Below are 22,527 nucleotides of genomic sequence, written 5' to 3'. Positions count from 1 at the left end.
TATCAACACATGTATGAAATATTTAGTAGGAAATACTATTTTTATTAGGAAATTGGCTCGGAAAGTAACGAACTACTAACTGAGAGCAAACATTGTCTTATTCTCGGAAATTTGATTACTAGCAAGGCACTGGATAGTTTTTTTTTTTTCTGGAGAATACTAAAACATAGCTATAGCTAATAATATATTTAATTTTAAAAAATATAAATAATTAATGTAAGTTATGGATACATACATACAGGGGCGCACCCAGGAATATATTTTGGGGGGTTTAAATCCCCGATATACCACCAGAAAATACTGAAAATTCTCTTCAGATAATATGCTCTTTAAAATACAATTATGCAATAAATAAGTAAACTTTTTAAAGTTTCATAAATTGCCCTTTATTTACATAAAATTAACAAAGTACTCAAACATTTTTAACCGGCTTCAAAAAAGGGCGAGCTTATCAATTCGTCGGAATGTTTTTTTTTTTCTTTTTTTTGTGTATGCCACCGCATAACGTTGGACCACGTGAATCGATTTCAATAATTCTTTTTTTTTTTCATCGGAAAGATGGTACCTCAAGGGTCGTCCCGCAATAGTGGTTTAGTACTCCTAAATTTGTAGATATATAAGAATTTAAGTCGGTTGTGTTTTTGGTTAAAAATTACTTATTAAATAAAAAGTTCTATAAACACAAGATACGCTCAACTTTCAAAAGTAATAAAAATATTAAAAAAGAGTTTTAATGTTAATTTTCCTCAAATTCTGGTTTCGATGGAGATGGTGATTTTTCACGATTGCCCCATTTTTTTAATATTTCAAATACCGAAAAAATTAACTGAACTTGTATTTTTATTATGTAGCTCATTTTAGTGGAACGAATTCGAATCCTCGTTAAGTACAAAAAAAAAAAGCTGTTAAGTGTAAAACAACAAGAGTGATTCCTTATTTTTAGCACAATGTTTTTATTCGCAGTTAAACTTTTAAGAGCTTTCAAGAAATCGAAAAATCATATAAAGGCAGTTCATCAAAACCCGTAAATGCCTCGTAACCATGTAAATCTCGTAAACTTACTTCATTTTGTATGGAAAATCAAGTGTGAATTGCATTATTTATCGAAGTATTGATTTTTATGGAAAAAGCGACGCAGGCGAAAATTTAAAAAAAAAAATCGCGCGATTTTTTATTAAAAATTTTCATTATTTATATATATATTAAACGAAAGAAGATACCGAAAAGCATTGAACAGTGCACACATCTCATAAGGAAAAGTGAATTATTACGAAATACTAATACAGTGGCAGCACTATAGCTATTTTGGAATCTCGCGTTTCAGCTGGCAAAGAATGTCAACTTCTTTTTAATAACAAAATCATCTAGCTTAGGTTGATAAAACTATGTGTTTCTTTAATAAATAAGTTAAATTATATATTTTAATAGTGTTTAAAAAGTGTGAACAGGTGATTTAGTGAATCTTTGTCGGTGTAATTGCCCATCGAAAACAACGAAATTTAACAAAAGTTTTTTGTTCATAACTTTTAAATGGTTAATAATATTATCTCTTCCCCTCCGGATTGTTATTAGGGGGGCCGAAACGCGTCGTTTGGTACCCCTCCCGACTTTTCCGCACCTTTTTTAGGGGTTGTTATCCCACCCTAGAGAATTACCAAAGTTATAAACATCAATATATAAATTCTTGTTTGTACTTTCGTGCACACATTTTTGACTGTGTAAGATCTGATGACCGAAACCATACATATGTACCTACATATGTATGTAAGTATTTGTAACATGGCACAAAAACATCATCCATAGCTAAAGGCACCTAAATAACCATGGATGGAGGCAGAAAATGGTTTACGGGGAATCTTATGTCTAAAATTTACCACTCTTCCCTCTTATATTTGTGCATAAAAAAAAATCCATGAAAATTTGAGCTCTTAATATTAATATTAAGTGCTCGACCAAGGCGTGCAAAGATTTCCCGTTTAAAATACACATGAACTTTGATTTTTTTCTTCAAAATTCTACAGATCCTATGCATTTTATGGTACAATCTTGGTCAATGATGGGGTTTCTTCAGAATTGAATTCTCTATAAAAGTGTTCATTCCGGTATACCCTTAACTCCCACCAGCGAGGTATGTAGTACGGGTCACTAAACCCAATTTTGTGGAATTTTCATGGATTACTGAGCTAAATTGTAGAAATTGTAGTTCAACTTCAAAGCCTAATACCTCAAGAAATATAGATGTTAGAAATTTGTAGAAATTTCAATGTCCTACAAGTTTGTCATTTACACTTTTTCTGTAGTTCTTGCTATTTACGAGATAGGGCCAACAAAAAACGAGGATTTCATGGAAAATTTGGGTGCAGTGACCCGTACTACCTCGCTGGTGGGAGGTAGGGTTACGCCGCAATGGACACTTTTATAGAGCATTCAATTCTGAATAAACCACATCATTGACCAAGATCTTACTACAAAATACCTCTGAGCTGTTTTTAAGAGAAAAAACAACGTTTACGTGTATTTTAGCTATTAAGCTGGCATTTCAGGGTACTATTTTATATATATATAAGGAAAATTTTAAAGTTAGGGAAGGGGGGGAGGCTCGAGCACCCCCCTTCCCCTACCTGGCTACGCCCATGGGCAGATGAAACATTTTCGGGTGAATTTAACTTAACTTTTTTAACAGATTAACTTTTTTCGAAATTGTTTGGATTTATTTTCTCGCGATTAGTAACAACGATTCTGAAAATTTTCAAATAGTTAAAAATAATGATATTTTCTGCCCATTTTTAACCGACTTCAAAAAAGAAGGTTATTAATTTATCAGAAAGGTAGTGTCGCCGACGTGGTCCCATATTAATTTGGTTAAGATCCGATCATTGGATCATGAAAAAATTGACGGTACTCCAAAGCTTGTATATGAGAATTGAAGTCGGTTGTGTTTTATGCTTAACAATTACTTGTTATTTTTTATTGTAGCATAAATGTTATGTACATAAAGGCTATTAAAATTGTTTAAAATATTGAGGACTTTTAAGATCGCGTTTTGGTAAAATACATATTTGCAATAAAAAGCGAGTATCTAACTTGCAACGAGACGAAATTTATTCATGTTTTTCTTTTGAAGGGCAACGTATTTCGGATGAAACTGAACTAAATATCGAGATCTTACCTACATACATGCATATGAGTATCCAAGAATATTTCAAAAACCTTCGCAAATATATAATACATATATACATTTTTTTAAATTTTTGTTTTTTTTTTTTTAGGTTCATTTATTATTTCTCCATTAGTTACAGTGTTTGGATTTCGATACATGATACTATTTGCTTTTTGTTTTTAGGAGTTGGTCATTTAATCATTCCTATACAACAACTACATAACATTTTATCTTAACAATTTATTAGTGTCGTTACAATAATTTCTGGCTTTGTTTTTTTTATTTTAGACACATATGTAGCTTAGCTGTTACCTTTTTTGCTACTTGTTTTAAGAGCATTTTCCAGTATCAATTCTAGTAAAGGAAGTAAATAGTCCATACAAAAATACCCTATTTCCTTAGATGTTTATTTTCCGGGGATGAGCGCTGGCAGAGTGCCGATGTAAGCTTATGTAGCTTATGCATTGGCGAATTCAACGCCCTTTTGGATGTTCTTCTTAAGCTCAGGCAGTGCAGCGGCCAACAATTTCTTCTCGAAATCATTCAATCTGGGCAGACCCAAGTTTTCCTGTAAACCAGCCTTTCCCAAAATGAGTGGGGTAGAGAAGAATGTCGCTTCGGTGACAGTGGATTGCACATACGAGCACTCGACGACGCCCTTCTCACCGTTCAAACCTTTCAGCAAAGAACCAGCGAAGCGTGCACCAGCATATGCCATAGACAAAGTAGCCGAACCAGCGCCAGCTTTGGCTTTCACCACCTCAGTACCGGCTTCCTGAATGCGTACGGTCAACTTTTCAATGGTGGCCTGATCACCTTTGAATTTAGGCTGGCATTGTGAGATGATGGGCAGAATTGTAACACCGGAATGTCCACCGATAACGGGTATATCAACTTGCTGGGGATCAACACCCAAAGCGGCACCAATGAAGGCACGTGCGCGGACCACATCCAAAGTTGAGACGCCGAATAAGCGTTTGGGGTCGTAGACACCGGCCTGTATTAATGTAATCGGTTATTAGTTGGTAATAGCAAAAAAGATGAAAATTTAGGCATAATATAGTGTACATTTGCATATTTGTATGTACATTAGGGTGCCCATCGATATATTATTGCTTGTTTATAGATTTTTTAAAGGTCATTTAGAGGTCGCGATCTGTCGATTTAGGTCAGAAAATATGATTTTGTAGATTTATGAGTTTTTGAATGACTGTTTCTATATACATATATATAATAATATATGGTCGGACTAGGCTCGTTGGGATTTTTTATCGGGTAAATTAAAAAAAACCCATATTTCGTTAAATTTTTTTAATTTTTACCATCGATAATTTCTACAATTTCAAAATATGGAGTACTATCTAAAATTAAATCTATTTTCAAATAAACTGATACCGCATTTATTGCAATCGCATAAAAATTGTAGAATTTATGGGTCCTTTTTAATTTATCATATACCATTTTAAAGGCCTATATATCCGCTTCTCAGATCATATTCGATCTTTGAAATCGAATCAAAAATAGTCATTCAAAAACTCATAAATCAACCAAATCGTATTTTCTGACCTAAATCGACAGGTCGCGACCTCTAAATTACCTTTAAAAAATTTATAAAAATAGGCAATAATATTTCTCATAAAAACGAATTAAATTAGCGGGTAGTCTTGAAAATTCCAAAAAAAAAAAAACATTTTCGATGGGCACCCTAATGTACATACATATGTACATATATGTATGTAAGTATTAATACAACTGATAAATACAGTAGTAGACAATACTATGTATATATGTAGCTATAAAACATTTGGTTTACCTTCTTGAGAATTTCAGCAGCAATTGGAACGCAGGTGTTAACAGGGTTGGTGATGATGGCCACCAGGGCCTTGGGGCAGCTCTTAGAAATTTCATTGGCAATGTCGCGAATAATACCAGCATTCACGTTGAACAGGTCATCACGGGTCATGCCAGGCTTACGTGGTACACCAGCAGGAATTACAACAACATCAGCATCTTAATAAATAAAATAAAATAAAATAAAATGTGGACTTAAGTTATTTTGTTTTTTTAGTACAGTCTAAATAGAGTTGAAAATTGGTCATCTGACAATTTTCTGCATGAAGTTTAATTCTTTTGAATGCAATTCTTGTATTCAGAGACTTGTGGTAAAGTTAAGAGAGCGAAACTGCTTTCGTTTGTAACTGAAAGAGCAAAGTTTCCTCAAAAAACAAAAAAATGTTGCCCTTCCACGGTGAAAAATGTGTTTTGTGTTACACTCAACACTGTAAAAGGGCATGCTTTTGTCCTTGTTTACACTGAGAGAAACGTCAACTGAAAAATTATTTAATATTACCAATTTCAAACTTGAAAAGGAATCAACGTGATTTTTAGTTAATATTAAAAATGCCTTAGTTGATATTTTCAACAATGATTTGGTAATATTACTTGCAGAATTGAGAATAAGTGGAAACGAATTGCAAATCTTTGAAAGTTTCTTAACAAATAGGGAAAAATATGGTGAAATAAATAATAGAAGAAGTTCAAATAGACCAGTGCAAACGGGAGTTCCACAAGATTCCAAATTAGCAGCTACTTTTTTTTCAATAAATATCAATAACACTGGTCTACAAATTTCAACTTTTTTTCTGCGAATAAGACGGGACCTGGTGTTTCTGAACGGATTTTTCGTGCTGAACACGAATCCGGGGTCAAAAATGTCCCATCACGTCACGTTTTCGAGAAAAAAGGGGTTGAAACCCCTAAAAACAGCGTTTTTGGCCATTTTCGAAAAATTATAGAGCTGAACCCTGACGTGGTACAAATTTTGCATATATCAGAAATTAAAGGCTAAACCGTGCCCTTTCGAATGAGCCCTATGCCGAATTGATCGCGTGCACCCTTAAAGCAGGGGGTGTATTTGTGTTTAGGGGTGCAGGAAAAATTGATCACAGAAAGAATTTAATCTTAAACGATCATAGAAAATTAATAATGCCAAGGTTTTAACTATATTAAAAGTCGCTGATTACGAATCTGCAGTTAGATTTTAAAAATTTAAGATGACGGGTCGAATATGGTGGATATAAAAATTGGACTCCTAGACACAAATACACCCCCTGATCTAAGGGTGCATGCGATTAATTCGGCATAGGGCTCATTCGAAAGGGCACGATTTAGCCTTTAATTTCTGACATATACAAAGTTTGTAGCACGTCAGGGTTCAGCTCTACAATTTTTCAAAAATGGCCAAAAACGCTGTTTTTAGGGGTTTCAACCCCTTTTTTCTCGAAAACGTGACGTGATGGGAAGTTTTGGACCCCAGATTCGTGTTCAGCACGAAAAATCCGTTCGGAAACACCAGGTCCCGTCTTATTCGCAAAACCCTTGTAGACCAGTGTAATCCATTCAAACTTAATCTAAAAGAAACTTGTGTTTAAAGAATTAATAAGTGGTATGACCTGCTACTTAGAAGAATTCGAACAATGCACAGTGGACTGCCCCATAGACAAAAGTCAAAAATGTTTATTTTTCAAAAACGGATTTCTGTAATGCTTTTTTAAAGAAAATAGTGTGACATTTTATGGTGATTGAACATTTATACGCATTTGACACATGAAACGGTACTTTCGCCTCTTCAAAGTCAACAAATGTGAAAAAATTCATTTGATGTGAAAAGTGCGTGTAAATTAAGCCAATTCGAATTTTGCACTATTTTGTGTTTAAGTGTTAAATAAAATCCAAATAGCGATGGAAACGTAAGAAACCGGTATGCTTTATAAGTTAGCCATAGAAAATAGTGAGAACAATTCACTTTAAGCAAAATGCAAGGTGATTAAGTCTTCGTACTTTCACGAATGCAATTTTCAAGTATTCTTAGTTCCCTCAAATGTACTCTTTGAAAGCTTGTTTGTATACTTTTCCTTTTATTTCCCTTTATTTATTACGCGAAAAATTACAAACTAAGTATTAATGACCAGACGGATTTATTACTGCTCTAATACAAACCACTAAGTCCGAGTTAATCCGGATCAATGCTGCCGTCTGTTTAAGCTTTAACATACATATTATATATTTCTAGACTTGAGCAGGGGAAAAAAATGAAGTCTGATGAGGAGATGTGGTGATCTCCGAAATAGTGCTATAACTTCTACCGCTTAGACTTTGTTGCTTTTTCAATTTTTCCTAATAAACAATCGTGGTACAAAGCTCAATAAAAATATTAAAAAAATAAAATGCTAACAAGCCACAATAACATTTACAAAAATTAAAAATTTTAATTTAATACACTTCAGAGGAACATTGCCTAAACACAATTATACGAACAAATAGCTGTTGATGCAAATAATATTTTAATAACTCATAGCTTTTGTAATTTTTCCATGCTGATAAGATTCCATTATGCACTTGTGATTCATAAGTTGTTTTTATTTTCGTTACGTCAGAAGCGCATGATCTTTAACATATAGATAAGGGGTAGATCATCCTTGCATATGCATATACAAATCGCACATTTGCTGCAGGTGTCATAATCCAAAAAATAAAAATAAAAATACAAAAATTTAGCTAAGTAGGCATAAATTCTATCAATTCTTCAATATTTCGATTTTCTAGTCGATTTTTGGCGTACAACCGTAAAATGTAAATGCTTGGGCTAGTCGATTTCTCATTCAATTTTCCAGTCGACAGAAATCGATGCATATAAATGCAGCTTTGGGTGCGTTCCGAAATGCATCAAGCCAAAGCATCAGTCTCTTTTACTTCTAAACTACAACTGATGAAAATATCTTATTTACGCAATTACGTTCCAATTAGGCATTTAACCGTGGTTGCGTATATTGGACATTTGCATCATTTATAGTTTAGAAATAAAAGCGTCTGATGCTTTGGCTCGATGCATTTCTGAACGCACCCTTTAGCGAATCTTAATTTATATTCTTTTCGTGTTTTTTTTTTTTATTTTTATTTATGCTTTTGTGTGTAAACAAAATTCCGATCAGCTGTTCGCATGTGCGTAGCCAGGATGAAATTTAGGGAAGGGGCTCCTATACAAAAAAAATTTCGAAACCAATTTTTTTCAAAACGCGCTTTTCATAGCTTTAACCTTTTAATTGTTCTTAACTTAAATTCTGTTTATCCGATGAAAAACATTTACAGTGCGTACATGGTAACCGCAACCCTCAAAATCAAAATCGATAAAGTTTGAATTGCCAAATTTTGAATTGTGTCACTTTTGAAGATCGTGTGCGATATGTACTATTCACGAATTCACATGCCACATTCGCATATAACGGTATTATGCTGTAAGAAGCGTGCAATTAGGTGCTGCCACGTAGTCGTGTATGCGGAACATCAGGAGAAAAAGTAGCATAACTTCTGACAGTATGAAAGTTTCCAAAGTTTTTTTTTTTAAGTGTCTTGTAAAAACGTCCGCAGAGTTTGCTGTTTAACAGGCAATTAGGGTGGTTTTTGCCGTTGTTTTTGAAGAGCTTGTGCGCTGTTGTTCCAGTAAAGGGTAGGTTTTTGATTTCTTGATCTACTGAAGGCAGAAAAACCGCGAAGGTTTATTAAAACGGTCATTTGTATGGTATATTATAATTGTATCTGAAATTTTTCAAAATTTCTTTTTATAATTCTTTTCGCATGGAGAAAATTAAAAATTTTGTAATGCAAATCTTAACTAAACATACTTAAAAAGATATAAAATATTCATTCCAACATATCTGCAGTAAAAACAATTATTTTGTACATACATAAGTTCATTTTCATTGAAATAAAAGTTTTATTCCGTCAAACTTAGTGAAATATTTATTGAGTTTTCTTGAGTGCTTTTACTCGTTTGCGGACTTTTGTACAATATATTGCACAAATTTGAGGTAGCCCTAATAGCTACCCAAAACAACTTTTGAATATATATATTTTTTTTTACTTTTTGTATTATGAGGCTCTATGGACCTTGCAATTAAGAGGAAAAAATTTTTATATTCATCAGGGACAGATTTGACCGGAAAGGATTAATTGTTATGTCCAAATAGTTTATTTTTCCTACGTTTTCTTTACCCATAGTGAATTTTATATTCGTTTGTCGGCTGTGAAAGCAGACCTTCAATCTGTGTCACTCCATGCAAAAAGGAAAGGAAAAAGGAATGCAGAGCGGAAGGCATCTTTACTGTCAAGAATGCTTTCCGAAAGTCTCTTACCCAGAAGATAATTTAGGTAGGCCTTCTTAAGTAAAGCTATTCAAAGAGGCCTACACAAGAAACGCAGAAAAAAGTGCTTCCTTGCATGCCTTCTAGAAGGGCTTATCCATTTACAATGTAAGCGAATGCAAAAATTTAAATTATTTAGCATTACAAATGAATTTCAATAAACATTTATGTTGCAATAACACAAATTTGATATAAACCTTAGCAAATGCTTCAAAGATGTATGATTTTTATATATAAAAGCCACTTTAAAAGAACTCCTCCAAAAGGCCCTCTGGAGTACGTCCTATAAAAGCCCATCTGGAAGGCTTCTCATGGGTAGCGAAAGAAGAAGCCCTTCAATTTGTGCCACTCCATACAAAAAAGGAGAAAGGAATGTAGAGTAGAAGGCCTCTTGGGTCTCAGTAAGGCCTTTCTGAACGGCTTTTAACTCCTGAAGTTATCTACTGGGTAGCTCCTGAAATTATGGCTTTGCTATGAAAGTAGCATACGTGCAAAGTTTCATTTAAATCGAAGGCCATCGCGCAGAAAACCTCCTCTTTTGTTGTAATTATGATGAAATACAATTCAAGATGATAAACTTACTTTTTAGAGCTTTGCCCAATTGCTCTGGTCCGACGTGTCCCTCAGTGGTACTTTGGGTGTCAATGTGCGACAAATCGGCAGCAACGCCGGGTGTGTGCACGATATCATACAGTGACAGGTTCGTAACCAATGGGTTGTTCTTCAATAACAGCGAAAGGGGCTGTCCAATACCACCAGAGGCACCGCATACTGTGACCTTGAAGTTGTTCTAAAATATAAATTCAACATATTTTAACATTTGCCATTGCAAATACGGCATCATATTTGGAGAAGATTTCATTCACTCAGATTTTTCGTATTATTTTATTAACATTTTCCTAAATTATTACTTTACTGATGATTACGTAAACTGCATGCACTCGTCACTTCACGGCATATTCGAACTGAGCTGTTTTACTAAACTCTTTGCAATAAATAATTGATAATCACCTGCTTTGTGGTAGCGAAATTCCTCACGGATTGGATAGCCAATTGTTTGGTTACTTGCTTCAACATTTTGCTATTTTTTTACTTTACAAAATTAAGTGCACTCGCTGTAACCTCTTCCTGCTTCGATGGCTGCTGATTCTTGCCTAAAAAAAATTGCGAGCTACAAAGCAGCGAAGTCGACGAATTCACAACAATAACAACGACACCCCATGTACACGGAAGCAGAGGAACAGATCAATTTGACATATGCGACAGCGACGCGTGTGATAACCGCATGCCAGCGGCTGCGCAATCAAAACATGTACGTTCTGCATGTACATTTGTGTATGTGCTACGATTTGACGTTCACGTACAATGCCTTCGCCTGCTTGAAGTTGGTGGCACTTTAATGCCTCTACTACTAGGGAACTACTAATTAGAACTTTTTGTTTTGAATTTTAAAGTATTTTAAAAAAGAATTAATTCGCTTTTTGTTTAATAAGCCGAGTAATTGGAAAATTGGATCTTTTTTCAAGCGTGTAATTTTATTAATTAAGTAGATTTACTTACATTGCTACATATGCACTGGGTAGTTAAAATAATCTCAATATTTTTTTGTTTTTGATCAATAAAATATAATCAATTGTTTTGTACAAACTATTGACAATCTGATAATTTCTTAATCTAAAGATGTTCAGATATTTTAAAAGCAGAAAACATATTTATAAATACTTTTGAACTGTGCTATATACATACAATTCACTGAGTAATATAAGTGAATACGTTGTTATAATATAATATTCCCAATTATTTTAATGAAAATTTTTTTTCATTAATTATTTATGAAAATATAGATTATTATTTAACATAAACCATATAAATCAAAGTTTCACACTTTGTATAAAGTTCAAAAAAAACGTTCGAAAAACGTTCATCAAAATTTCAAAATTTTCATTCAGAATTTCTAGAAAATTTTAGAGTATGCAGTTTTGTAGCCCGTTCAATTTTAGTAAAACAAAGTGCAAGTTCAAAGTCGCTCGGAATTACCGTTGTCTTTTTAGATTTTTTTTTTGTGGAGGGTGTTGCGCATTTTCTTCCATACAAAAATAGACAAAAAAATTCTACAAAATTAATGGTTGAAACATGAAAAAAATTTTCATGAAAATAGTTGGAACAAGGTGTACACTTACATACATTTGACACTGACTGTATGTGTGTATATATCGCTCGTTTCCTGGAAGATTGTCATAATCTAAAATGGCTTTTCTTTTATGTTGTGTCAAAATTAGGGTCAATTGTGCAGCTTTACTCATTTTCACTTTGGTTAGCAAATATAGCAGGAAAGTAATAGGAAAACATTGACCAAAAGCTTTAAAGCCGTTTTTTGTTTTGTTGAGTTATGAATATCTTCCAGCAAGAAAGGGATTTGTACCTAAAAAATATAAAAACTTTTTTTGCATACATAGATGTTTATGGCGGTACGCGCCTAAACATATGTACATATTTAGACCTATGTATTTGTTCGTTAAATTTTAAATTTTTGCAGCGCCAATTCCACTTGCATTGCAATGCATTCGCGCCTCTCGTCGAATATCTCTTGGACAAGCATTTGCTTTTTGTGTTCCAATAAGGTGTTCTCGCGTATATAGTGCTCTATTATTTTTTCGTAATCACCATCGCCACCAGCCGCAGCATCGTCTGAGGCTACATTTGCACAATTTGCAGCCAATAGCTGTTGATGTTGTTGTTTTAGCCTTAATACTTCCGCTCTTTCTGCAGTAATACGCGCCTGTAATTGATTCTTCCAAGCAAGTAACTCCTGACTTTCTAATTGCAATCTAATTAGTTCAGAATATTCAGGATGTGTCTTAGGTACCATTAGGAAGGAAGAATCTTCATCAATGTAAAATCCATCAGGATGTGTACCATCTACTGCAAGTTGCGATTCTTCCGAATGGATGACATTTTGTGGTTCATTTTGCAATACGTCATTTGCTTCATAATCTACATTGTCGTGGGTTAAAGAACTCCTTGTTGCAGTTGTTTCCGGTGACTCAGTAGTAAACTTGGTATTAGTTTTAATTTTAGTTTCGTCTTTAATAAACTCGGGTTTTATGGGCGTTTTGGCCGATCCATTAACGAGGGGTGCATCACAACCTTGAAGTGGTTGGGTGGATTTTGAGTCAGTCGTGTCACTGCTATTGGGTAGTGTACATGTGCTGGCTGTTTGTGACTCTTCCATTGACTTTTCGTGTCGCTTCTCAAAGCTGCGTAATTTGCGTTTAAGTTGAGTAATTATGCGTTGCACTTCCCATAGCTGTTCCTCGCGTTTTTTGGAAACAAAACCAGCATTCATTTCTGCGTGAATTTGAGCTAGTAAGCTTTCTTGTTTGCGTAGCTCTACTTGAATATCTTCCGGAGTTTCTGGGAGTTTCGGACTTGATGCTGTTATTGGAGGAACATATCTGTATGAAAGAATAAGTCAACAAAAATTTTATCTTAATTCCATATTTTCTACTTTATGATCATTTTGACGAGTCTGTAAAGGCGATGCGGTTTTCGTCTTGACAACATACTGCTTGTTTGAAGCAACAATCTATTCTTAACTTATTTTACATTTTAAAACAGATTTTTTCTATCTTATCAAGATGTTCGAGATCTTCTCAGTTTTATTTAATTTACTTACTTGATAAGAGTCATATCAGCAAACAAGATCACACTTTGAGATAACAGCGCAACCAACAGCCGGTGTGACATCTGCATCGGCGGGCTTAACAGCATTGCCAACGATTCGGTTGTTAGTTTATTATGTTTACCATGTAGAATAACCGCGTTAAAGTGGAGTTGAATCCATGATAACAGTGTTCGGTTGCAGCTGGGAAGTAGTTCAAGTAGTTGTTTTAGCTCCTCCTGTTGTTTGCTCTGCGAACTAATTGATGCCGCATCTTCAAAACGTGATATCAAATCCGTGGTTAAAATCGGTTCAGGTAATTCACTAAAATAGACACAAAAATTACAAGTAAAAAAAAAATAACATAGAAGATACAGTTTAACTTTAACATATGAAAGCATTGTAATATGTACCGTAAAAACAATTTCAACAGCGCGCAGGCCGTTGGTATATCCAATTCATCTGTTTCTGGTTGCCTTTCTCTATTATTATACAGACGCTTGAAATGTTGGATGCGTGTTTTTAACGGTTCTACTTTATAGATTTGATCACTTTTAAGAGCGTGCTCTTGAAGGTAGTCTATACAATCGCGCACCACAAGCGGTAGGTCAACACCGTCATGACAGCGGCTCCGTTCCGTGGCTAAACTAACTGAAACTCCGAAAACTGGCTGTACGTCGCCCAATTCAAGTACTTCCACAGATACATTGTTTACTTGTTTTGCCTTCTTGTCCTTTTTGTCTTTATCCTTTTCTTTATCTTTTGATTTTTCCTTCTTTTCTTTTTCCTTGCGCTCCTTATCTTTCTTCTTATGATCCTTTTCTTTTTCCGTCTTTACCTTTTCCTGCGGTTTTTCATCTTCCCGTGCCTCCTTCTCCGACTTTTCCTTATCACGCGACTTTTCACGCTTCTCTTTACTTTTTGAAGAAGCAAATTTGAATGCCTTTGATTTTTTGGATTTCGATGGACTTCTACAGAGACATTAAAAAATATCATACTTTTCCACAGACAGAAAACTTACTTGGCATCCAAATCCTCCTCTGGAGAGCTTTCTCCCTCCAACGCCGCATAACCGCGGTCTTTGCCTTTATCTTTCTTGTCCTTTCTTCTACCAATAAGCAAGTCCTTTTTACTTAATTTATCATGGTCGCTTTCGCTATCTGCAAACATATTTGAATTTCTTATTAAACAGATTTAATTTATTTTCAATTTGCAAAATGCCGACTTACAATCGCTATCTTCTTTGCTCTTTTTCGATTTTCCATCTCCACCCTCAGAGGCATACAGCCCAGGAAAATCTTTTTCCACATCCGGACTGTCGAAATCCATTATTTATTTACGGTATGAGTGTTTTATTTATTAATAAATAAACAAGAAAATTATTTACCGTAGAGAACTTCACAGTTTACATTTTTCTCATTTGTCAACAGAACAGCTGTTAATTGACAACATCGCTCCCAATAATCGATGAAAGTTTTATCGGACACAGTGCAGCAAACACGTAAAGGCATAGAACAAAAGGAGCCTTGACTCACTACCCTATAAGAATTTGGTGATGGAAACTAAAACTATGTTCACATATCAATATTATCTCAATCAAAGCTCGTTTTTTAATCACCCCGTTTACACAGGCAAATCTCAGATTATTAGCCGTCAAATTTGTTGTGCTTGTTATTCTCACATCTCAAGGGAAATTTATGTTTCTTCTCTGTGCCACCGTGATCACGTTTTTCTTCTCTAATTTGCAATATAAATATATTTTAACTTAACATTTTATTAAAAATACCTTTACAAACCTCTTTTACTTGCTAGCGTACATTTTTGTTTACTTTTACATTTGGCATTTCTCCTCTCTTTCGCAAAAACAATCGATAAAACTAGGATGGACACCGAAAAGTTATCGGTTAAATCTGAGATTATTTTATAATTACAGATTAACAAGGTACGAATTTTATATGGCTAATCTCTTGTTATAATTACAGATTAGGGTGTTAAGCTCGAAAATGAGGATAATCGACTTATATGTGAACCTGGTATAACATTCTCATATATCTTACTAACACATTTGCAAATTTTGCGTTGGTTAAAAAGGTTAAGGTTATAGTTAAGGCCATAAGTTGAAAGAAGATAAAATATCACATGTGTACATTTGTTTTCATCATTTTTTGCACATTGGCATTAAAAACGTCATGGGAGTGTTTGATGGATATTTCCATCTGTAGGGTAATTAAACTGTATGTTTTTGCACTTGCTTAAATTCCTGAAGTTAAATTTATTGTTTTATGAATTGATTTGTTGTTGGAAAAGAAAACTTTTGATTATTAATAAATAAACTTTTAACGCGATCAAATAATAAAAAAAAAATTAAATTTTAAACAACAAAATCAGCCTTATTCCATGTGAATAAATCGTTCCCATAATTTAGCCTGTTAAAAACATATTGGAGTGGACTTGTTGACATTAACCGTGTAAACAGACAAAAAATAGTATCGGAAAGTTTGATTTTCAGAAATAAAAACAGCTCGAAAGCCACCTAACATGCAAAGTGTAACTGCTCCTGCAATCTGTTTTGGAAATTCTTCAGTTTGAGAGACTTTTGTAAAGGACTTGCACTTGTCACGTCTTACAGCTACTTAACAGCATACAAATTCACCAAAATTTGACACTTCTTTTGGTCTTCAGCTTAGGATTGGTCTTAATTTTCGGCTTCGCATCGATCGTGTTAGCAATTTTAAGCTGATGCCTATTTGACTGGTGAAAATTGCTGTGGATTTTATATATTTAGTTTCAAGAATATCAGCAGTGTAATTAAATTTTATGCCCCGTAGTTTTAGAGTCAAAATAAAGCGACTCTAACAAAGATGGCGTCGAGATTTCGGCAGCTAGAAAATAACTTTTCTCTTTCTTTCCTTCCCGCGTGATCTTGTGTCTTTCGTTCATGGAGTTTTCCATTATCGCTTCGCGCAGCAGCTAAAACAATATATGGATGTGGCATGCGCTGTGCATTTTCATAAATTTTATCTTATCTGTCAAAAAAGCGTTTTTCTGCCATCAGACGAAAAATCGCTCTTAACGAAACCACAGCCTTATTTGTTGAGCGACGATTCGTCAGCTGTTGTTATTTATGTATTTCGATAGTTGTTGACGAATTATTTGGAATCAACTTTTAATTACTCCTAGGTATATCGATGGAATCTGATTTACGAATTAAATAATTTAAAAGCTAAAATAGAAAAAATGTTATTAAATCTAAAGAAAGAACAACGTGAGCATTTGCAGTTGTTGCACCAGCGGTCTCCTGATGATATTGTAGAGCTGTGCAAGTCTGCTTTTGAATACTTGAGTTACGGCCCCAACATTCCACGCTATCAGCAACTTGCCAAAAAAATATGTTTCAAATCCAGAAGAAGTTCAGCATGCAGTTGAAGCACTTATTGCCTTGCTTATTGATGCTACTAAGGCCAATGCTAGTGAAATTGACTTAAAACAATTGCAACAAGAGGAAGGCTATAATGATAACATTATAGAAGTGCTAACTCAATTTGTGCACAGCAAACATCACTTTATCGAGGGATCCATTAAGTCTGCGAATATACGAGCATATCGGTTGGTAAATATTGAATGGCGATTGGAGGTACGTATAGCAACACGCAGTCTTTTAAGACAAAACAGTATACGCGTAACAATGAAGTTATTTCTACATACCGAACCTAAAAATGAAAACAGAGATTTGCTAGAAGTTGGCGAGCAGCAAGCAATTCATCCGGACGAGCAACGAAACCGAAAGGATCTGCTTGTGCAGACAGATTTGAGTAGCCTGGTGTACATTATACAAGTATTAGAAAACGCTCTTTATGAATCAAAGAGTAGACGCATACGCAATATAGTTAGTGCAATACATTAAATACATTAAATGTACGTTTCGTCGATAATGAAAACTTTTTAAACGTATGTGAATCAATTTTAAAACTTTTATTAAAATCTAGCATATAAAAATTATATACATATACTATTCTGTATTGTTTAATAGCTCTCGAGCGGCTGCTTTTATCAATTCTTTTTTCTTTTGTCTGCTCTCTCGTTTTTCCTCCGGAGTTTTCTTCAAACCCTTCACGCGTCGCGTTTGTATCTTCGTCACATTCTGTTTTCCCAAATGCACACGACCATGTGTATTTCCCAGTTCATCGAAAGTAAGGTTCTTCTTCTTCTTTGGCTGCAATTGTTTAGGTTGCTTTCTTGCCTGTTTGTACAGATCCTCCGATGCAATTTTTGTGCGTCGGATCGAAAAATCTGCAGAAGGTCCAATTTCTACTAGTTCAATGCGCGGGGTCTTTTGGCCGGATTTTTTCAGCATTATCTTATAGGATCGCATCAGAATGGCCAAATCTTCGGTACATGTGAAGCTTATAACATGTTCAATTCCCTGGAGACGAATAGCGTCCACTTTATCCTTATGGAATGTATCTAAAAGCAAATTCCGAAAACGACGCAATTCCTCAGTTTGATTCCAACGTGGCCCATTAAATATTAAACATGGTTTAACATTTGTTCCAATTTTTTCGGTTTTGAACTCCGACATTGCCGTGTAATGTTTTATACCCAATTCTATCATATCCAACACCTCATTTTCAAAAATGCGTCCAAGTACCAAATTATTTGGGCGCTTTTTAGACGTTGAGCCAAATGCAAAAAGAGCACAATCATTTTTCATAGTCAAACTTAAAAAAAAGATATCAGGAGGGGTTTGTTAAAGGCCATAAAAGACTCACAATTCCAAAGAAGAAGGGTCATCAAAAGGTGTAATGTCATTTTTACGGTTTAGCACTTTTAGCAGAGGCTTGCGCAGTTGTTGCAGGTCCTTCATGCATGATTTTATATCTCCGCCACATTTGCGTCCATCGACAAAGAGCATATTACGAGTGGACTCTATAAGCTGCGGCTCCCGCGCCACCAATATTTTTTTACCCTTGCGAGTTTTCGGTTTCCTAATTAATAAAATTTTAAATGTTTGCATAATTATCTGTCTTGAAGTATTTACCTAATCCGCATTAAAGACATGTCGATTTGTTTTTAAATCTAAGCGAAAAATAAAAAATATTTGTATTCCGGCCGTTGCACGTGTTGACAAGATATGATATTTAAAATAGGGATGTCGGAAAAACATCGATGCATAGAAAATATCGATGTTTTGCTTCAATACATCGAAAATTTTACACTTGATGTATAAATAGTCGATGTATCGTCTCCATCGATGTTTCTCCAGTTCTATTTTATTGCGAAAAAGGAAAAGGCGTATGTAATCTAAAAAATGCATAGTCAATAAAAAATAAAAGGTAAAACTGTATGAAAAGAAATAAGTAAAATAGTGAAAATTTAATAAATTGAAGTGAAGCTTTAGAATGGGAAAAACCTCTAAAGACAAGCGAGACATTTACTATCGATTAGCCAAAGAAGAGGGCTGGAGAGCTCGGAGCGCTTTTAAACTTTTGCAGATCGATGAAAAGTTCCACATTTTGAAAGGTATTGTTGCAATGGTTTCGTTTTCATAATTTTTACACAGAATTTCTTTGTTTACAAGATGTCACACGCGCTGTAGACTTGTGCGCTGCTCCCGGTAGCTGGACGCAGGTGCTTTCCAAACGTCTCTATGAAAATCGTACTAACAATGAGGAGGTCAAAATTATCGCAGTAGATTTGCAAGCAATGGCACCATTGCCTGGAGTTACGCAGCTTCAAGGTGATATAACAAAATTAAGCACTGCCCAGGCAATAATTGACCATTTTGGTGGTGAATCACAAAAGGCACAACTGGTTATTTGTGATGGCGCACCTGATGTTACTGGTCTACATGATATCGACGAATACATTCAAAGCCAGTTGCTGCTAGCTGCACTTAGTATAACCACACACGTGCTAATGACTGGAGGAAATTTCGTGGCTAAGATTTTCCGCGGTAAAGACACAAGTTTACTTTACTCCCAGTTGCGCATATTCTTCGAGAAAGTATCAATTGCCAAACCTGCAAGCTCGCGTAATTCTAGTATTGAAGCGTTCGTCGTGTGCCAAAACTATCGATGTCCAGATGGCTACATTCCACAAATGATCAATCCTATGGTCGACGATGTGCAAATGATAGTTAATGCAACCGACTCGAAAGTAAATCAAAAACTTATACCGTTTGTTGTGTGCGGTGATCTAAGAGGCTTCGATTCGGATATGTCGTACAGTTTGAATGTGAGTATTGAGACAAAAATAGCTCTATTTGATGAATATAAAATTAATGTAACCGATTTCTTACTTATGTAAAGCTAAATGAGGATTCGGAGTACACGTACAGAGAAGTTGTTCAAAAACCTATTTCTCCTGCTTACAAAGAAATATTGGACAAACTTAAAAATTGTTCTATTAAACATACAGCCATCACTGTTAAGCATGACGATGAAGCAGATGTCACTGAATCAGAACCTGCAGTATCAAATGACGATCCAGAGATGAAGTGAATGTACATGGTCCGATGAATAGCATTTAAGGTTAAATGTGTCTGGCTCTTAATAGAAATATCTTCCACTAAACTTGTGTTCTTGGGCATCATATAATCATAAATACTTATACATATTTGTTTAACAAAACAAATAATTTTTAAGCAAAAAAAAACCGACTTCAATGCTCATATAAAGATTTAAGATTATCGTGATCCAATGATCGGATTTAAAGCAAATTAGTATGGGACCACCTGCGAGGTAACATTTAAAAAAAAATAAAAAATTATAGAAATCGGTTAACGTGATTCAAAGTTGTGCGGTAACATACATAAAACAAAAAACAACATTCCGTCGAATTGATAACCTTCTCCTTTTCGTAAAATCGGTTAAAAAATCAAATACATACATACATGCCAATTCTTAATACTCCCGGGGAGATTGTTCTCCGGGAATTTGTTTCTGCCGAGAAAGAAATCCCCCAATAATTAACCCCCAGGAGTAGCATTTTCCCCGAAAACTTATGAGGAGGAAATTCGAACTTCGGAAAAGCTTTTTTGAGAGCTCAACTCCGCCATTTAATATAAAAAATCCTCAAGGAATTTTTATTCATGATAGAAGGAAAGGATAAGAGAAAACTCCCGGGAAGTTTCTGTTCAGAATCGGGGTAGATATAATATATAACTACATACATACTTAAACATAAGTATACATATGTAAACGCGTATGGTCGGCATGCGAGCGCTCCAAATCGAATATAGTAGTTTCATACATATTCGCACTTGTTTAGCGCGATCAAAATCGCGTGAGTGCAAAGTAGCAGTGCCTTGTATTTTAAAAAGTAATGGTAGAAATATAAGACACCGATGTCTTTCGTTTACTTCGATCATAGTACATATGTATCTGTAAGTTTAATATTTACACCTTTTCAATTTTGCACAGTTACTGAGTCGGATCTTTGTACTGTGGAACTGCTGCTTTCGGCGGGTTTAATTCCGTATTTATAGACTTTGTTTAGGCCCTCAGGAAAATCAGGCAGTAGGTTGTTAAAGTTCTCCACAGGTTGAGTTTGTTGTTCCGTCCAAATGCCATCTCCAGTAAAATGGAATTCGCATTCGATTAAGTAAATAATGAGTGTGAGCATTTCATGGTTATCCAAATAAAAAATGCTGTTCACCGGCAGTTTTAATTCTTCCAGAACTTCTGGGTTTTGTAATTGCATAAGCTTCTCTTCTATCCGTTGTCTGCGAATTAGGAAATTTTGCAAATTAATTTTTTTTTTTTATAAGAAATATTCTGAAAATGTTAAATCTTACATGGGGTATAATAATACGTGGATGTTATCATAAATGGCCGATATTGGAAACTTTTTCGATTGTAAAAAATCAAAACACTGCTTTAGTTGCAACACCGGTATGTGACACCAATTTGGATGTCTTGCAAGTAATGTCCGCACATCATTTTCGTCTTTCTTCAAAATGTTTGCCAAATAAACTACAACATCACGGCCTTTAGTGCGATCGGTTCCCTCGCGTGCAAATCTGTAAAAGCAAAGAAAAATTTTATAAGGATAACATTTTTTTTAAGATACGTAGGCACAACATACTTGGCAAACTTTTCCGAGCCCCCTGATAAAATGTGTAACGAGGCACAACGCACCTTTAGCTGATTCAGGTATTCTAGGCGCAAACGAGCTTTGTTTTGGTAATGTACCAGCCGAAGAACACGTGGGTTGGTGCCCAACACTTTGAATTCCTCAATGGTGTGCAGGTCTTTCAGTCGTTCCAATACTGTATCCGATCCAAGTGTCAATATTTCCAAACATTTTATGACTGCCGATTCAGAAATGCCATAAGCTTTTACATGTTCAAGTGTTTTCAACAATCCATCACAGGAAGACATTAATATCTTCGGACGTCGATAGACAATATCGCGCATATCCTGCCCATCTATGCTTACAATTTCTTTGATAATGCGCCGAATATTATCCGCATCACCATATAATAGGTAAGCATTTTTAATTATACGCTCTTTTGGAAATCGTAGATCTTCGAGCAGCACCTGCACTACTGATTGGACTGATTTGAAACTGCGGTGGCGCACACGGTGGTACACTTGCCATAGTTTTTTAATGTCGTTGTCGTTCATATCTAAACGTTGCCGCAGATATGCATTAAGTATGCATTCTCGTAAATATTTTAAATGTATTGCTTCGTTTAAATCCTTAAATCTTTCGGCGGGTAGCTCCAGATCATTGAAACTGTTACATAAGTTTTCCAATACATTTGCTTCGAATGGGATATATCCATGGGATTTCAACATAGAAACTGTCTTATTTAAAACAGTTATGTATTTCGACAACAACACCAGAGTGATGGGTTGAAAACCACACTCATGAAGAACTTGGTAACGATTCTCGACTGTTAGGGCATTTTGATATAGCATTAATGGCTTTGTGAGTATTGTTTCGACATCAAAATTTAACCTCTTCAAAGCATTGGCTGTGTTAACTGCGTCTTGTCGTTTAACGGTTTTCAATTCTGGATGCTTTTCTAGTACGGCATTCCATCTACGATGAGTGGAGCCTGAATAGTTATTACAAAAGAAGGTTTTTAGTTATAAGCCAACGTTGTAGTCTACTCCACTTACCTATTTGGCATTTTAAATAGTGTGCATTCACTGGCTCCTCCTGAGGCACTTCTAGTCCATTAGCACTTTCTGGTGGGGAGACGGCGTGAATGTTGTTCTTTGAGGTCATGGACTTGCTACTTCGACGGATGTTCGAAGCAAAGTTGCGTTGGAACATCCCTTCAAAGTGTCCGATCAAACGAGTTATGCTTTTCTGGTTGTTTCGCAACATAATTTTAATTAAGTTTGAAAAGTTTTAATCTAGATAAGAGCCAGAAGGATTTATATCCCATTTGTTTTCGCAACAGCTGTTTTTATTTCTTTGCGTGTTATCCATTATTGCTTTTTTGTTGTGATTTTTAGATTCGGTACAAGGCAAGGCGAATTTATACTTCCTAC

At 35.0% G+C, this 22,527-nt stretch overlaps 6 protein-coding genes across 8 annotated transcripts; 2 read left to right on the top strand and 4 right to left on the bottom strand.

Moving 5' to 3' along the window:
• Positions 1–3,267: 3,267 nt before the first annotated feature.
• On the bottom strand, positions 3,268–10,622 carry LOC118750354 (malate dehydrogenase, mitochondrial-like). The gene is made up of 4 exons (XM_036485074.1): positions 10,372–10,622; positions 9,943–10,150; positions 4,974–5,170; positions 3,268–4,157 (listed from the first exon to the last, which is right to left on the bottom strand). Exons 1-4 carry the CDS (start codon positions 10,435–10,437, stop codon positions 3,618–3,620), a joined length of 1,011 nt encoding a protein of 336 aa, XP_036340967.1. The 5' UTR covers positions 10,438–10,622; the 3' UTR covers positions 3,268–3,617.
• Positions 10,623–11,303: 681 nt separating this feature from the next.
• Positions 11,304–14,459, bottom strand: LOC118750353 (ralA-binding protein 1-like). The gene is made up of 5 exons (XM_036485073.1): positions 14,251–14,459; positions 14,043–14,181; positions 13,435–13,992; positions 13,037–13,345; positions 11,304–12,815 (listed from the first exon to the last, which is right to left on the bottom strand). The coding sequence occupies exons 1-5, from the start codon at positions 14,348–14,350 to the stop codon at positions 11,876–11,878; spliced, it is 2,046 nt and encodes a 681-aa protein (XP_036340966.1). The 5' UTR covers positions 14,351–14,459; the 3' UTR covers positions 11,304–11,875.
• A 1,626-nt stretch (positions 14,460–16,085) lies between these two features.
• Positions 16,086–16,940, top strand: LOC118750347 (COMM domain-containing protein 2-like). Its single transcript, XM_036485065.1, is given in 2 exon segments — positions 16,086–16,410; positions 16,412–16,940. Coding segments are annotated over 2 exon segments (666 nt in total). The 5' UTR covers positions 16,086–16,258; the 3' UTR covers positions 16,926–16,940.
• Positions 16,941–16,970: 30 nt separating this feature from the next.
• LOC118750351 (ribosome production factor 2 homolog) lies at positions 16,971–18,191 on the bottom strand. The gene is made up of 3 exons (XM_036485072.1): positions 18,060–18,191; positions 17,791–18,006; positions 16,971–17,739 (listed from the first exon to the last, which is right to left on the bottom strand). Exons 1-3 carry the CDS (start codon positions 18,077–18,079, stop codon positions 17,031–17,033), a joined length of 945 nt encoding a protein of 314 aa, XP_036340965.1. The 5' UTR covers positions 18,080–18,191; the 3' UTR covers positions 16,971–17,030.
• Positions 18,192–18,245: 54 nt separating this feature from the next.
• Positions 18,246–19,634, top strand: LOC118750350 (putative tRNA (cytidine(32)/guanosine(34)-2'-O)-methyltransferase 1). Of its 3 annotated transcripts, none has more exons than XM_036485069.1 (4): positions 18,246–18,354; positions 18,414–18,541; positions 18,600–19,255; positions 19,330–19,634. In XM_036485069.1, the coding sequence occupies exons 2-4, from the start codon at positions 18,421–18,423 to the stop codon at positions 19,519–19,521; spliced, it is 969 nt and encodes a 322-aa protein (XP_036340962.1). In that variant the 5' UTR covers positions 18,246–18,354; positions 18,414–18,420; the 3' UTR covers positions 19,522–19,634. The 3 variants fall into 3 exon arrangements, with proteins under 3 accessions (XP_036340962.1, XP_036340964.1, XP_036340963.1); XM_036485071.1 differs by having other exon boundaries at positions 18,260–18,354; positions 18,420–18,541; XM_036485070.1 differs by lacking the exon at positions 18,246–18,354 and having other exon boundaries at positions 18,362–18,541.
• Positions 19,635–20,077: 443 nt separating this feature from the next.
• Positions 20,078–22,508, bottom strand: LOC118750349 (transcription termination factor 5, mitochondrial-like). Its single transcript, XM_036485067.1, has 4 exons — positions 22,150–22,508; positions 21,107–22,085; positions 20,817–21,041; positions 20,078–20,744 (listed from the first exon to the last, which is right to left on the bottom strand). The coding sequence occupies exons 1-4, from the start codon at positions 22,358–22,360 to the stop codon at positions 20,429–20,431; spliced, it is 1,731 nt and encodes a 576-aa protein (XP_036340960.1). The 5' UTR covers positions 22,361–22,508; the 3' UTR covers positions 20,078–20,428.
• Between the last annotated feature and the right edge of the window lie 19 nt (positions 22,509–22,527).

The sequence above is a fragment of the Rhagoletis pomonella genome, unplaced genomic scaffold (genome assembly GCF_013731165.1).
Source record: "Rhagoletis pomonella isolate Grant_MI unplaced genomic scaffold, Rhpom_1.0 Rhpom_scaffold_00212, whole genome shotgun sequence".
Taxonomy (NCBI): domain Eukaryota; kingdom Metazoa; phylum Arthropoda; class Insecta; order Diptera; family Tephritidae; genus Rhagoletis; species Rhagoletis pomonella.
This window is presented reverse-complemented; position numbering and strand designations above follow the sequence as displayed.

Coding starts and splice junctions, on each gene's coding strand:
- LOC118750354 (XM_036485074.1), bottom strand. CDS start 10,437: ATGTTGAAGCAAGTAACCAAACAATTGGCTATCCAATCCGTGAGGAAT. Junction 10,151..10,371: donor ATTTCGCTACCACAAAGCAG/GTGATTATCAAT, acceptor TTTATATTTTAG/AACAACTTCAAGGTCACAGT. Junction 4,158..4,973: donor CTGCTGAAATTCTCAAGAAG/GTAAACCAAATG, acceptor ACATTAATACAG/GCCGGTGTCTACGACCCCAA.
- LOC118750353 (XM_036485073.1), bottom strand. CDS start 14,350: ATGGATTTCGACAGTCCGGATGTGGAAAAAGATTTTCCTGGGCTGTAT. Junction 13,993..14,042: donor GAGGAGGATTTGGATGCCAA/GTAAGTTTTCTG, acceptor ATGTCTCTGTAG/AAGTCCATCGAAATCCAAAA. Junction 12,816..13,036: donor GCTGATATGACTCTTATCAA/GTAAGTAAATTA, acceptor TCTTTCATACAG/ATATGTTCCTCCAATAACAG.
- LOC118750350 (XM_036485069.1), top strand. CDS start 18,421: ATGGGAAAAACCTCTAAAGACAAGCGAGACATTTACTATCGATTAGCC. Junction 18,542..18,599: donor AAAGTTCCACATTTTGAAAG/GTATTGTTGCAA, acceptor TTTGTTTACAAG/ATGTCACACGCGCTGTAGAC. Junction 19,256..19,329: donor ATATGTCGTACAGTTTGAAT/GTGAGTATTGAG, acceptor ACTTATGTAAAG/CTAAATGAGGATTCGGAGTA.
- LOC118750349 (XM_036485067.1), bottom strand. CDS start 22,360: ATGTTGCGAAACAACCAGAAAAGCATAACTCGTTTGATCGGACACTTT. Junction 21,042..21,106: donor GGCTCGGAAAAGTTTGCCAA/GTATGTTGTGCC, acceptor TTGCTTTTACAG/ATTTGCACGCGAGGGAACCG. Junction 20,745..20,816: donor CACGTATTATTATACCCCAT/GTAAGATTTAAC, acceptor CCTAATTCGCAG/ACAACGGATAGAAGAGAAGC.
- LOC118750351 (XM_036485072.1), bottom strand. CDS start 18,079: ATGTCTTTAATGCGGATTAG. Junction 18,007..18,059: donor ATGTCTTTAATGCGGATTAG/GTAAATACTTCA, acceptor TTTATTAATTAG/GAAACCGAAAACTCGCAAGG. Junction 17,740..17,790: donor GACCCTTCTTCTTTGGAATT/GTGAGTCTTTTA, acceptor CTTTTTTTTAAG/TTTGACTATGAAAAATGATT.